Raw genomic sequence first — 12,490 nt, forward strand, 5'->3', positions numbered from 1 at the left:
CTGTATTACTCGAATGTCACAATTACCGAAAGACAGATACTGTTTGCAGGTCTTGCACAACACACAATTTGTTTCCTTCAAAATGTAGAGCTTCTAGTCCTTGTATGTTTTCTTCCTTTGTCCTGATTATGAAAAGCTCATTGATCAAAATGGGTCACAAGTGTTCACAGGTATTGTATGGAGGGACAACCAGGCATTTGTTGGTCAAGTTTCCTAAGGTATTGTGACCACACAATTTCCCAAACATTGTTGGCAATTAAGGACAGTTTGTCTGTGGTTTCACTGATAGGTCATTTAGAAACACACATAGAAAAACTCTGCTACCAAGGTGAAGTTGTGGAAGATGGCTTCATGACACAAGGTAGTTGCCAGGCTAAGATTTCAATGCAGACACTTTTTAAATATGCTCTTCTGAAGAAGCACACAGAAACTGGTAATAATAAGGACTGTAGATGCGGCTGTCTGCCGAAGAAAATATGGAGATTTTGGAGATTTGGGCATGATTAATCGTGTCTTCAATGCTGAGAAATATTGGCAGATACTTTTCCATCATGCAACACCATCAGATATTGCATGACCATTGGCCCAAAATTTATCAGGTCATTCAGAACTATCAAAGCATCATGAAGAACGATGTTCAGGAAGTTTGTATGGCCACTCGCAGAACCTTGATCTCATTATCATTGAGATTATCTGAAGACACTGAAGGATTTGGTGAAGCATACAGACACAGAAGACTTGGCAAGAGTGGGTTACAGGAGATCTGCGGTTAGTTCTCATTTACATTTACATTTACAGCATTTATCAGACGCCCTTATCCAGAGCGACTTGCAATCAGTAGTTACAGGGACAGTCTCCCTGGAGCAGCTCAGGGTTAAGTGTCTTGCTCAGGGACACAATGGTAGTAAGTGGGATTCGAACCCGGGTCTTCTGGTTCATAGGCGAGTGTGTTATCCACTAGGCTACTACCACCTCTAGTTCTCCAGCCTAACAGCAAAGTTCCTTAAAAATGGTGTAAATGTACCTAGAAGAACTAATGCTGTTTTGAAGGGCAGTCACACCAAAGATCAATTTAGATTTCTCTTCTGATTATTCACTTCTTCACTGCTCCCTTCAAGGTTTTGCCACAGCAGACATTCAATGTTTGTTTAATAACTGTTAGGCGGTCCTAGAAAAGACCCTTACATGTTTTGAAAAATAAGAGATTTTGAACTTTGTGAAAAGACTGTATATTTTGTAGAACAATAAAAAAGGAGGTGTTTGAGAATTCACTCTGACAAAACTTCAAGGAGGAAGTTAGTGCACAGGAATTTTAAGTACGGAAGTGATGAAATCCTTTAACGTGACAAAAGATGGGTTCCAGACAGTCAGTCATACACAGTATGTGTATAATAATAGAGAGTGTATCTACATATTATGTACAAGATTCATAATCTGTGTAATGTTTACATTAGGCATGTATGCAGATTCAGTTCTAAATACCACAGTCCTGCTGATCTCACATTATCAGACGACAGTATACGGGGTTTCACTTCTCCATTGGTGTCTCGATTGATTTTTCCTTGTTACATAAAAGAAAAAAAAACAGCACTCGCAGTGCTGATTAATGACCAAATGTTAACATTACATCATGTAGATGGAGGAAATGCCAGAAAGATTTCACTCAAGGGAATACACACAAGGGAAATATTTTTATATAATTTGGTACATTTTTGTATTTTGTACAGTTCTTTATTTCTTTACACTTTCTGCTATGTTTTATACTATGTCCATTTGCCTTATTAGAATATTAAATCATTTTTAAAATAAATTATTATTATTATTATTAGCAGAAGCAGTAGTAGTTGTACTGATTATGTTGTACTAATTGTACTAATTATGACACATTAATATTTCAGTGTTTCCTATACAACAGAGTTACTCATTACTCAATCCACGCTTCATTATTCCTGCCTGCTACTTTACTTTCCCTGAACACAAAAACAAAACAGAAAGAGTTTTTTCTCACCTGCTCCTTCAGACTACTTTAAGCTGCTTTAACCAAATATATTTATATAGTTTTTATGTTACTGTGTAACTCTTCACATATGAGAAATGGGCAGGAAGCTCCGTTTGTGTGGTTTGAACTCCAGTAGCAACTTTATTGCCTAGAACCAGTCACGTTCGCGGGTTGACCAGGGAAGGAAGCGTAGAAACTGGACATACTGGGAACAATGATTTATTACACAACAAAGTAAAAAAACAGGCATGAGGGCCAAAACTGGGAAAAACAACAAGGGAACAAACAAAAACTAACCCAGAACTGGCAACCCTAACCCAGAACTGAAAACAACTATACTCATAAGTTGCACGGCCCACATAAAATGTCACAGCCCCGATCGGCTGCTCAGAAGGCTCCAGCCATGTACACTATTTACTCACACCCATCCACGGCTGGAGCCCTGCTGTCACGCAGATTGGTGCCAGGTGCATCCCCAATTGTGACAGAACCGTACAGGCTAACAGTGGTAAAGGAAGGTGTTGTAACTACCGCAAAATTCACAATTGCAATTGTTCAGCCATTAATCTTGGTCGCATTCTTTAAAAAAAACAAAGAAGGTCTGACACACCTACACACACAGAGGAGGGGAACAGAGAGATATACTGTAACTATAAAGTCTGACTATGTTTTATCTAACATTTTAACTTCTAGTAGAGGAGAAATGTTATAATCCATACTCTTATGGTTTAGGTATACTTTGTGACCCCTGTTAAGTGTTTTGTTGCGCTATACATGGAACTATGGCTTTATAACTGGCTGATGAGTCAAGCCATTTGTGAGGCCTGGGAAAATCCATCGGATACAAACTTTCACACCCTTTTCCTGCAGCACTCCCATAAAAGCCGGTTTCTGACATCAAGCACAGCTATGTCCTCAAAGGTTTTCCAAAGGAGGGATCACTGCTGAAACGCAATACGATACTCAACAGTCAAACACAGATAAGGATATCTCCAGCAATGCATTCTTCCCCATCAATGTGTTTGGATGAAACCAAGCATGTGCAGAACACATTTTCAATGAGGGGACATATTTCATGCTGAACAATACATCTGGTGCAAAATTCAGGATAATCCAAGAAATAATACACAGCCCCTAGACCTGGTTTAAATGTGTTTGTTTTAATTTACTGACTATATATTTTCAAGAGGACTTTGGGAAGGTAATTTTGCCAGTTTCCATGCTTACATATAGTAATTACTTGAAAAAGTAAAATGTTTTAAGAAAATCTTCTTGTGTCTGCACTGAGCTCCATTGGAATGTGTGTTAGTCAATTTAGTGAATTCTGTCAAATTACTCATTTTTGTATTGTGACAGAGAAGCTATTCACAATTAATAATGGGCAATTACAACTATTAGGATGCCTCTGCACTGGGTTAAAAACTGCACATCTAACTGAAACTTTTCATTATATAAGTACAGCAAGATAATGTTTGGAGCAATCCAGCATATTAAATAAAACATACTGTCCAGAATTTTTACAATTTAAAGTAAGCAGTGGGTTAACGAAGTGCGAAGATGGCCTTCCGGGCCATCGCTCCTGTATTGATGGTTTATGTCAGATCCTGGCTAATGTGAACACCTAGGAATTTGAAGCTCTGGACTACCTCTACTGTTCCTCCTCTGATGCTGATGGGTTGGTGACCACCATGACTCCCCTTCCTGAAATCTAGGATTACTTCCTTTCCTAGAGTTCAAGACAAGATTGTTACAGGGACAGTTACAGGGACAGCCCCCCTGTTGACACTCAGGCTTATGTTTCTAATGACTTCTTTTTATTATTATCAATAGTTTTATTGGAGAATGTTAAAATAGACATTTTGAACAATTATCCTCCCCTTGCACATAATATAAATGTAATGTAAATTTAACAAAAGGTAAATAGCAAAAAAACAATACACATGGAATTAAAGAAATTTGAAGTTTCGCACCCAGTTCATTTTGTGGCAACGCCAACTAACGTAAATAATTAGTAGTTCAATTATGCTACAGCTTTAACCAGGTTGTTGTATCCCATGCTGGAAGAGTTTTGGGTGTGGCTGTATGCAAAAGAGATACAGAGCCTTCAATTAAATTGTTTTGAAGAGATAGCATTGTCAGTTTTGGACCATTTCTGATGTGTTGTGTGGGAAAGTAAGAAGGAATCAGAAATTAAGCCGACCAAATTGCTTGTATGTGCAAAAACCTCTTGTGTGTCATGCAACAACTTAGCATGGCGCAATAACAGGTTACATGTTGACTGGGTGGAAAATTGAAGGCTGTCAGGGGAGGGCGCTGTTGAAGCGCAGAGCAACAAAGCAGGGGCACTTTATTAACAGAAGGCATGTGCACATGGACCATAAATATGCGGGGGGAAAAAAAACTGTGTCAGCTTTATACCGGGTTACGTTTATTTTCTGAGCCTGAGAGCATCCAATGTATTTTATGCACTAATAGAAACAAAAAAAATTTTATAGGGGAAAACCTGATTCATTATAAAAAATTAAATAGATAAAAACATGCTACACTTCATGATAATAAGACTTCATAAAGTACCTGAAAAAATTATCATAAATCAACTTTCTCCATAATACAGAGAATTATTTATATATGTACAATTATAGTCTACCAAAATCCCCAGCATTTTACTGGATACGTATAGTAGCACAGGTAACGTTAAATACATATACTTACATTCTTTAGTTCAATAATACTATCAGTTGATCTATAGAGAAACAACAGTACTATGCAGATTTACAGATGTAAAATATTTACTTGGAATCACAAAGTCTCTTCAAATTAGCAGGCAATTAAGCCTCATAAAATGAAAGCACTGAAAGGAAAAATAAAGTCAAAAAAGTCTAGTGCTACTGACAAATACTGAGATGTTGTTAGTCAAATTTCCAGAAAATTTAAATCTACACAAATCCAAGAGCTGAAGTGTGCCTTTCCAGTAAAGACAAAAACAGTCATTTTCATCCTAAAATGTCCATACAGCAAGTCGCACTCACACAGAAATTTATAAGAATGCCAAAAATCAAAATGATATGCACAGTAGTAGATTGATTATTGAACATTGTAATCCATAGACAGTTCAGTCACACGTTTAATACACAGGTTATAAATAATAGCAACAAATAAGAACAGCAAACATGGAACACAAAGGATTTAATTGGCACTGCTCAAGGAGAAAAAAGAACTTTGAGATCTAATTGTAAAGAGAATGTACTCCAGCTCTCACAAAAAGTAGAAATCTTTTGATTAGTGTTCACATTTCTCAATTAGGCACTTAAAAAATGTTACTGATTAACAGACAAGCGATCAGTATGGGGCTAAATACGGGAATTAGCGGACACTCAAATAACCGAAACGTAGCTTGTCTGGACGTACCATTTCCATCAACGCGGAACCAATGACAGTTACAGCTTAAGACTTGTGTAAGATTTGTGGAGATGGATTTAAAAAAAAAAAAAAAAAAAGCATCTTACTTTGGAGCACAGTTTGTGATTCAATTCACAAGTGGCTAACACAAACATTACATCAGTCCTTTTGGAAATGTACCCTTTGAGAACACTACCTACTAGGAGCCATAAAAAGTGCACAGTACAGTTGATGGGCAGGGGCAAGAAGCACTCATGCACACGTCAATGCATATGTTTCTGAATAATGATTCAGTGTAAAAAAAACGGGCACTATTGGTAATACGGGTCATGAGGATGACTTTGGCACGCATATATTAGGAAGCAACTGATCATATATATATACACACACACACACACTCTCTGGTTAATGGTGCTGCTTGTGTTGTTGGTGAGGGCAGAGATTTGTGAGTACTGCTTGTGGGAAAGGGGAGGACAAAGTGTACGTTCCAACACACCAAAACAGACTGATTCGGAAACATAAGCTCTGGATGACAGACATTTTATCAGCGGCTGATAATGCCTACACCCCAACAGCCTTGAAGTGCATCCGCCTGTAGTAGAGGGACGTACAGAGACAGAAGAAACACAAAAACAGCACGCCTCCAGACAGCCACCTTCAGTCCAGCAGAGGGGGAGTCAGGCCAGCACGTCCTTAACAATACTTCCACAACATGCCTTTTAATGCACTGTGGCTCGAGCTTGGCTTTCCTGAAAGGTTTACACGTCTCCGTTCTTTTCGCTTGTGGATCAGGCTAAAAAATAAAATGTTTCTTTTTAACTCTGAGTTTCGTTTTCTGTTCCAATCTCCTGGCCCCTGCTCGGACCTGCAGAGGGAGAGAACATTTGAAACATCTTCAATGGGGCATTTTCCTCATTTAAAAAAAAAAAAAAAAAAAAGTAATACATTTCACACCATGACCTGCATCTTCCTACTTTTGTTAAAAAGACCATTTCTCTCTGCCACTAAATTGCAAAGCAATCTGAACTGAAAAAAGTGGCAATACAAAAGGTTAGGTGCATTTAAAAACAAGACATGTGCATTGAATGCATTAATGAGGCACGCTATGAGGAAAGTACAATAATGTGAAGTATTACTCAGAGAAACCTCCAACAGTACTACTCACATTTGATAAACAGCTTAGAAGTGAAAATGACAAAAGGAATAAAAATATAGTTAGGCTTCTGAAATGAATAAAACTGCAACAGAGGTAGGTGAAGTCGTGGTAGGAATTGGTCAAAATTGGGAATGGATTCCTCTGCACGTATGCACAGGCCCTTCGAACCACGGACAAGACTGAACACAGATTTTAGTGCTGCATGAATTGCACGAATGCTTTAAGTTAGAAAACATGCACAAAACGGGTTCAGACAAGTGAAGATAACATTTTGGGGCTCACTTCAGCCTTACCTGTCTATTTATATCCTTCATGGGCCAATGGGGGAAATATCAAAACACAGAGAAAACATGACATAAAAACAAAAAGCATAAAAAGGGAACACCAAACAAAATCTAAAGATAAATTATTATATAGTGTGTCTTACAAATGTAAGGAATATATATATATATCTAAGCATATCTATCAGGACTGGGGTGCACTGCGGCATTTCTAAAGCTTTATTTTTTAAATCCTTACTGGTGAGACTGGATTTACCTCAATGCAAATTACACTAACAGAAGTTCTCAATTGTGTCAAAGAATGAAAAATGACCAGAAAAATCTATACCAGCCATTCAGGATGAGAGGACAGAGGAAGGGAAGAAAAAGAGAGAAAGAAAGACCTTAGTTTAGTCTGTGAAAAGACAGAATTGTGAAACATCACAAAATATGACATTTCATAGACAATTTGAAACAGAACAGAAATAAAATACTGAGACCAACATATGGCAAAAACAAACAACTTCCTAACTTTTTATTTGTTGGAGGAAAAAAAAAAAAAAAAAAGAATAAATCATAAAATCAGTCCAGTGAGACAAACTCATTTACCTTGACTTATATTTCTTTCATTGAGTAGTTTAGTCTGACTATTCGGCAGGATCTTGATCTCAGGTAGTTCAGGGCTCTGTGCCAAGCGGGACGCCCGCAGAGCATTCAGATACTGCAGACGTGTCACCTGAGGCAGGGGGAGAAGAGCTGCTCATCGTCTGATTACATCTTTCCACTTCGCAGAATACCCCAAATACAACTTAGAAGGTTACGGTAGTGAGAACGCCAGCGGTTTGGATTATAATAAACCGCATCCGTTCACAACGCCACTACGCCCTAATTTCGGTCAAGACAATGGTGTGATGTTGCTGGCAAAGCTACTGAGGAACAACATAAATAGGATGCCAGGCCCAAACCAAATCTACAACATGGCGTATGGCAGGACATGTGGGCCACAAATGTGAAGAGGGCAGAAGTGTAGGAACATACCCTGATCAGCTGCAGGTCAGTGAGGGCTCGGACCGTGTAATCTGGACAGTAGCTGGATGGGCTGGTGGCTTCTCCCAACTCAAAGGGGTCCCTTGGCGACCGGCGTTGTGTTGAGACCGGTGACTGGTGCACTAGTCACAGACGGAAGGACAGATATATAATAATATAATATATATAGCAAATAATAGTTAAAAAATGCATTCAGTAATTTATTTGCTATTATAAAGAGTGTTGATGAACAAGGCGCATGCACTCTCATCACCCACCTGATGAGGGCACCGTGAGAGCGGACACACCATAGTAAGTGAAAGCGCCATTCTCAAACTTTAAGCCTTCTTTTCCGATCTCCACCTCAACCCGGCCCTGAGCAAAAACCAGTCAACGGTGTAAAACTGTGCGTGAAACATGAACAGGAGGTAACGGCTCTCCACGGAGGAGAAGCTTGTGCTCTGCGCACCTGCAACAGCAGGATGAAGTAGTCTACAGGGTGGTTGCGGGTGTAAAGGTAGTGGTCCATGCTCAGCCGGTTCGTCGGGTCAAATTTCACTTCCTGGTTGACGCTGGGGTGGCGCAGCAGATGGAACAGGACCTTCTCGGACACGCGCAGAGGGCCAAAATGCTCCACTTCTGAAACGCAGACACCAAAAGGGAGTGAGTGACTGCAGAAGAGCCCACATCAGCACCGCGGCAGTTTAGCATACGCCCTTATCCACTTACAGTCAGTAGTTACAGGGACAGTTCCACTGGGGACACTCAGGGTTAAGTGTCTTGCTCAGGGACACAATGGTAGCAAGTGAAATTTGAACCTGTGACTCTGTGGTCTTCTCATTAATAGTGAAAGTGAAGTCATTGTGAAACACTGCAGCACAGCACACGGTGACAGTACAAAATGTTTCCTCTGCTTTTAACCATCACCCTTGGTGAACAGTGGGCAGCCATGACAGGCGCAGTGTGTGGGGACGGTACTTTGCTCAGTGGCACCTTGGCGGATCGGGATTCGAACCTGATTACAGGGTCGCTTCCTTAACCGCTAGGCCACCACTGTAGGCAAGCATGTTAGACGCTAGGCTACTACCACCCCAGACGCACACCAAGACTGACCCCTGGACAGGAAGCGATGAGTTGCCAGCAGCAGCTGAGGGGAGGTGCGGACCTTGGGTTCTCCATCCGGCAATTTGAACAGGGAGAACTCATTGTGGCCGCTGCGAGGCTCCAGGGGAATCTCCATCGGCAGGGGCCGCTTCACCTTCATGTCCACTGCAGATAGAACTGGGATTAACGCATTTACACCAAAAATGAAGCGATTTATATGCGGCCTTACGACAGCGGAATAATAATAACGGACCCAGAATGATTTTGACGGGTCCATTAGAACTGGCCATGTTGGGTACCGCTGGGTCAAAACATGAACGACGGCAACAGATTAACCAGAGCGAACCAGTCCTCCCACCACTTACTGTAACCGTCAGACTCATCCAAGATCTCCGATTTAATGATCTCCTCAATAACATCCTCCAGCGTGACCAGGCCCAGCACCTCATAGAAAGGATCTCCTTCGCCCTCATTGTTCACCTTCTGGACGATGGCCAGATGCGAATTGCCTGAAGCGGTAATAAAGGCAAACGTACAGATATTACAGCTCGACACACCGGAAGGCCGGGCGTTCGCTCTCCTCAGCGATTACCTTTCTTGAACTCCTCCAGCATGGCGTCCAGCTTGGTGTCGTTGAAAACGAAGTGCAGCGGGTGGTTGTAGAACTTGGTGATGGTGGTTATGGGGGTGCAGTCGTCAGGGTCGACCAGGGCCAGGTCCTTGACGTACAAAATATCCACGATGTTGGACCTCTCCTCCTCGTACACCGGCACCCTGGTGTAGCCGCTCTGCATGATCTCGGACATGGTGCTGAAGTGCAGCACCGCGGTGGAGGGCAGCATGTAACAGTCCTTCAGGGGGGTCAAGATGTCCTCCACAGTTTTGGTCCTGAGCGTGCCCCGGCTGAACTCCTCCTTCACGAACTCGTTGTACGGGTCGTTGACGTTGGTCCGGATCATCTCCATGGTGCGGTCCCTCACGCTGCACGTGGTGACGTCACGGCGCAGGACCAGGTCCAGGATCAGCCCGAGCGGGCAGGACAGCGGGGAGGTCAGGACGATGCACGCCTGCGCCAGCCACGTCACGCCGGGCGCGAACTGGAAGCCGTAGCCCGAGAAGATGACGTGCGGCAGCAGCTCGGCCACCAGGAAGACCAGGACGCCGCTGGCGAGCACGGCGGGGGCCACGGAGCCCAGCGCCCGGTAGAAGAGCACCGCGAGGGCGGAGTAGCCCACGGACGAGATCAGCAGGAACGAGCACAGCAGGAAGTTGCCCCTCCGGCGGACGGGCTCCAGGCGCTTGGCAGCACGTTTCTCCTCCTCGGAGCCGCAGCTGTGCAGCACGTAGAGCTCCAGCGGGTCGAGCCACAGCAAGCTGACGCTGAGGCTCCGGATCAGGGCGCAGACGAGCACCACGGCCACCATGATCGCCGCCACGCCCCACGCGGGAACGTGTCCGGCGTGCTCGGGCGCCACGATCAGCCGGTCCCGGCCCACAGAGGACCACTTGTCCCCGGCCAGCACGCACAGGCGGTAGTAGACCGGGCCGCGGTCGGCCTCCTCCGCCACCCGCACCGTCACCACGCCGCTGTTCTCGTCGTCCGCGCCGAACGGGCCGGACACCCGGAAGGCGGCCGAGCCGCGGCGCTGCTCCTGCTCGCACGGGTCGGGGGACCCGGCGGCCGCCGCCTCGGCGAACGCAGCCCACGGCCAAGTCCCGTTGGCCAGGTGGGAGCCGTAGAGTCGGAGCCTGAACTCGGAGCCGCGCGGCGCGGAGATGACCCGGTCGCGCATCCACACCCGGTCCCCGGGCTCCTCCAGGCGCAGCCCCACCACCTGCGGGGCCTGTTGGCTGGAGAGGCCGAGCTCGAACCCGCACAGCACCGATACCGTCAACAAGGAGCGTAGGTCTGCCCAGCCGACCACCATATTGGAATTGGGCAGCTTGTTTGTGGAGCGAATCACGTGACCCTCCGCCCCGCAGCTACCCTCCTACTTTTGTTCTCCGCGACAACGCGGCCCGGCGGCGCTTCGCTCCTCTCCCCATGCTGGACGGCTCGGATCCGCGGCGTCCGCTCCCCCGCCGCCGCGTAGTTTCGCCTTTTTCAAGCCCAGACGCAAACAGATTCCGTTTCAGCAGAACTGGCCCGAATCAAACGTCGACCAATCAGATTGGCGAACGGTCGGGGCCAATGGGAGAGCGCGGAGCGAGACGCGGCCCCGCCCACCTCGTTTTGCAGTGTCGGGGGGGGGGACAGAACTCCGAAATGAACGAAGGAGCGCCACAATCCCGGGCCGTCATTTTTCTTTCCGCAATTCCTGCAGTTCTCAGGAGGGAAGGCAGGGCTGGCTGGCGTCTGCACGGAGCAGAAACGAGCACTTCACGGACTATTACGTACAAAAACGAGGCTGTCGATATTAATGATAAGCAACGTGCAGAATGGACCGGTTTGCTGGTTTCAAATTCAACTTTTATTTGTCGCATACACAGTTATACACGGTATGATATGCAGTGAAATGCTTTAGCGACTGCTACAGACCAGTGCCGGAGTTCTATGGTTACACTAGATTTATAAGTATATTTCTATAAAGGTGTGCTTTATTTTGTTATTTTCTAAAGACTTTTATTTTGGTTACCTGTATTCTGCTGTGGGTGAGGGAATTATAATGACAATCCGGGTGGTTAATTAATTGTAGAATGTCGAAGTGTGTTAATGTTTCTGGTTATGTGAAATATGTTTCTGTATTTCGTTTGTTCAATTTATGGTTATTGTAAAAAGTTATGTGGGTTATAAAACTTTGATCTCTGTCTCTGACAGAGACAGAGACAATCACTTCACTTTAAAAGCCAGTTGTTTGGATGCAGCCATGTCCTTGGGTTAGTGGGCTGGAGAACCGGTTCAGTTCTCTTGGACACATGGCGGGACTTGTGAGAGGTGCGTGGGGTTGGTGTGCAAAAAGTTATTTATTTTTTCATTATAAATTATGTACATATTAGGAATATTTTGTATGTGTGTTATTTTGTGAGGTGCAGAAAGACACAATGTGTGACGCAACCTTGCTTTTGTACAGAATACACGTGGCAGGGCAAATCTCTTGGTGTCAGCTCATCATTTGCGGTTCGAGAAACAAATACACAACACAGAAGAAGAACCGCTACACAAGGATTCTGGGGGGATTGAGTCCAGAAGTGATTGAAAGTGAAAGTGCTGGAGTGTATTGGAGTTCTATTAAGTGTTGTGATTGTATGAGAGCTTGTATAGTCTGCGTGAAGAAGCTCCTCCTCATTCTCTCTGTGTTGGACTTCAGGGAGCAGAAGTGCTTCCCTGATTTCAGCAGAGAGAAGAGTCCATTGTTGGGGTGGCTGAGGTCCTTCACGATCTTCCTGGCCCTGGTCCAGCACCGCTTGTTGTAGATTGATTGAAGGTCAGGGAGCTTGGTACAGATGATACGTTCAGCTGATCGAACCACCCTCACCTGTCCTGCATGGTGCTGTTCCTGAACCAGGTTGAGATGTTTCCGTCAGGATGCTCTCTATGGTGCAGGA

General features: G+C 44.3%; 1 protein-coding gene across 2 annotated transcripts; it reads right to left on the minus strand.

The window, feature by feature from the left end:
• Window positions 1-4,770: 4,770 nt before the first annotated feature.
• On the minus strand, window positions 4,771-11,111 carry LOC114785319 (metal transporter CNNM3). Of its 2 annotated transcripts, XM_028971411.1 has the most exons (10): window positions 9,537-11,111; window positions 9,310-9,453; window positions 8,954-9,109; window positions 8,310-8,479; window positions 8,119-8,215; window positions 7,853-7,983; window positions 7,424-7,550; window positions 7,092-7,157; window positions 6,848-6,862; window positions 4,771-6,263 (listed from the first exon to the last, which is right to left on the minus strand). In XM_028971411.1, exons 1-8 carry the CDS (start codon window positions 10,870-10,872, stop codon window positions 7,108-7,110), a joined length of 2,211 nt encoding a protein of 736 aa, XP_028827244.1. In that variant the 5' UTR covers window positions 10,873-11,111; the 3' UTR covers window positions 4,771-6,263; window positions 6,848-6,862; window positions 7,092-7,107. The 2 variants fall into 2 exon arrangements, with proteins under 2 accessions (XP_028827244.1, XP_028827243.1); XM_028971410.1 differs by lacking the exons at window positions 6,848-6,862; window positions 7,092-7,157.
• Window positions 11,112-12,490: the final 1,379 nt, after the last annotated feature.

This window comes from Denticeps clupeoides, chromosome 3, assembly GCF_900700375.1.
Source record: "Denticeps clupeoides chromosome 3, fDenClu1.1, whole genome shotgun sequence".
Taxonomy (NCBI): Eukaryota; Metazoa; Chordata; class Actinopteri; order Clupeiformes; family Denticipitidae; genus Denticeps; species Denticeps clupeoides.

Coding starts and splice junctions, on each gene's coding strand:
- LOC114785319 (XM_028971410.1), bottom strand. CDS start 10,872: ATGGTGGTCGGCTGGGCAGACCTACGCTCCTTGTTGACGGTATCGGTG. Junction 9,110..9,309: donor GGATGAGTCTGACGGTTACA/GTAAGTGGTGGG, acceptor TTCTATCTGCAG/TGGACATGAAGGTGAAGCGG. Junction 8,480..8,953: donor TCATCGCTTCCTGTCCAGGG/GTCAGTCTTGGT, acceptor TCTGCGTTTCAG/AAGTGGAGCATTTTGGCCCT.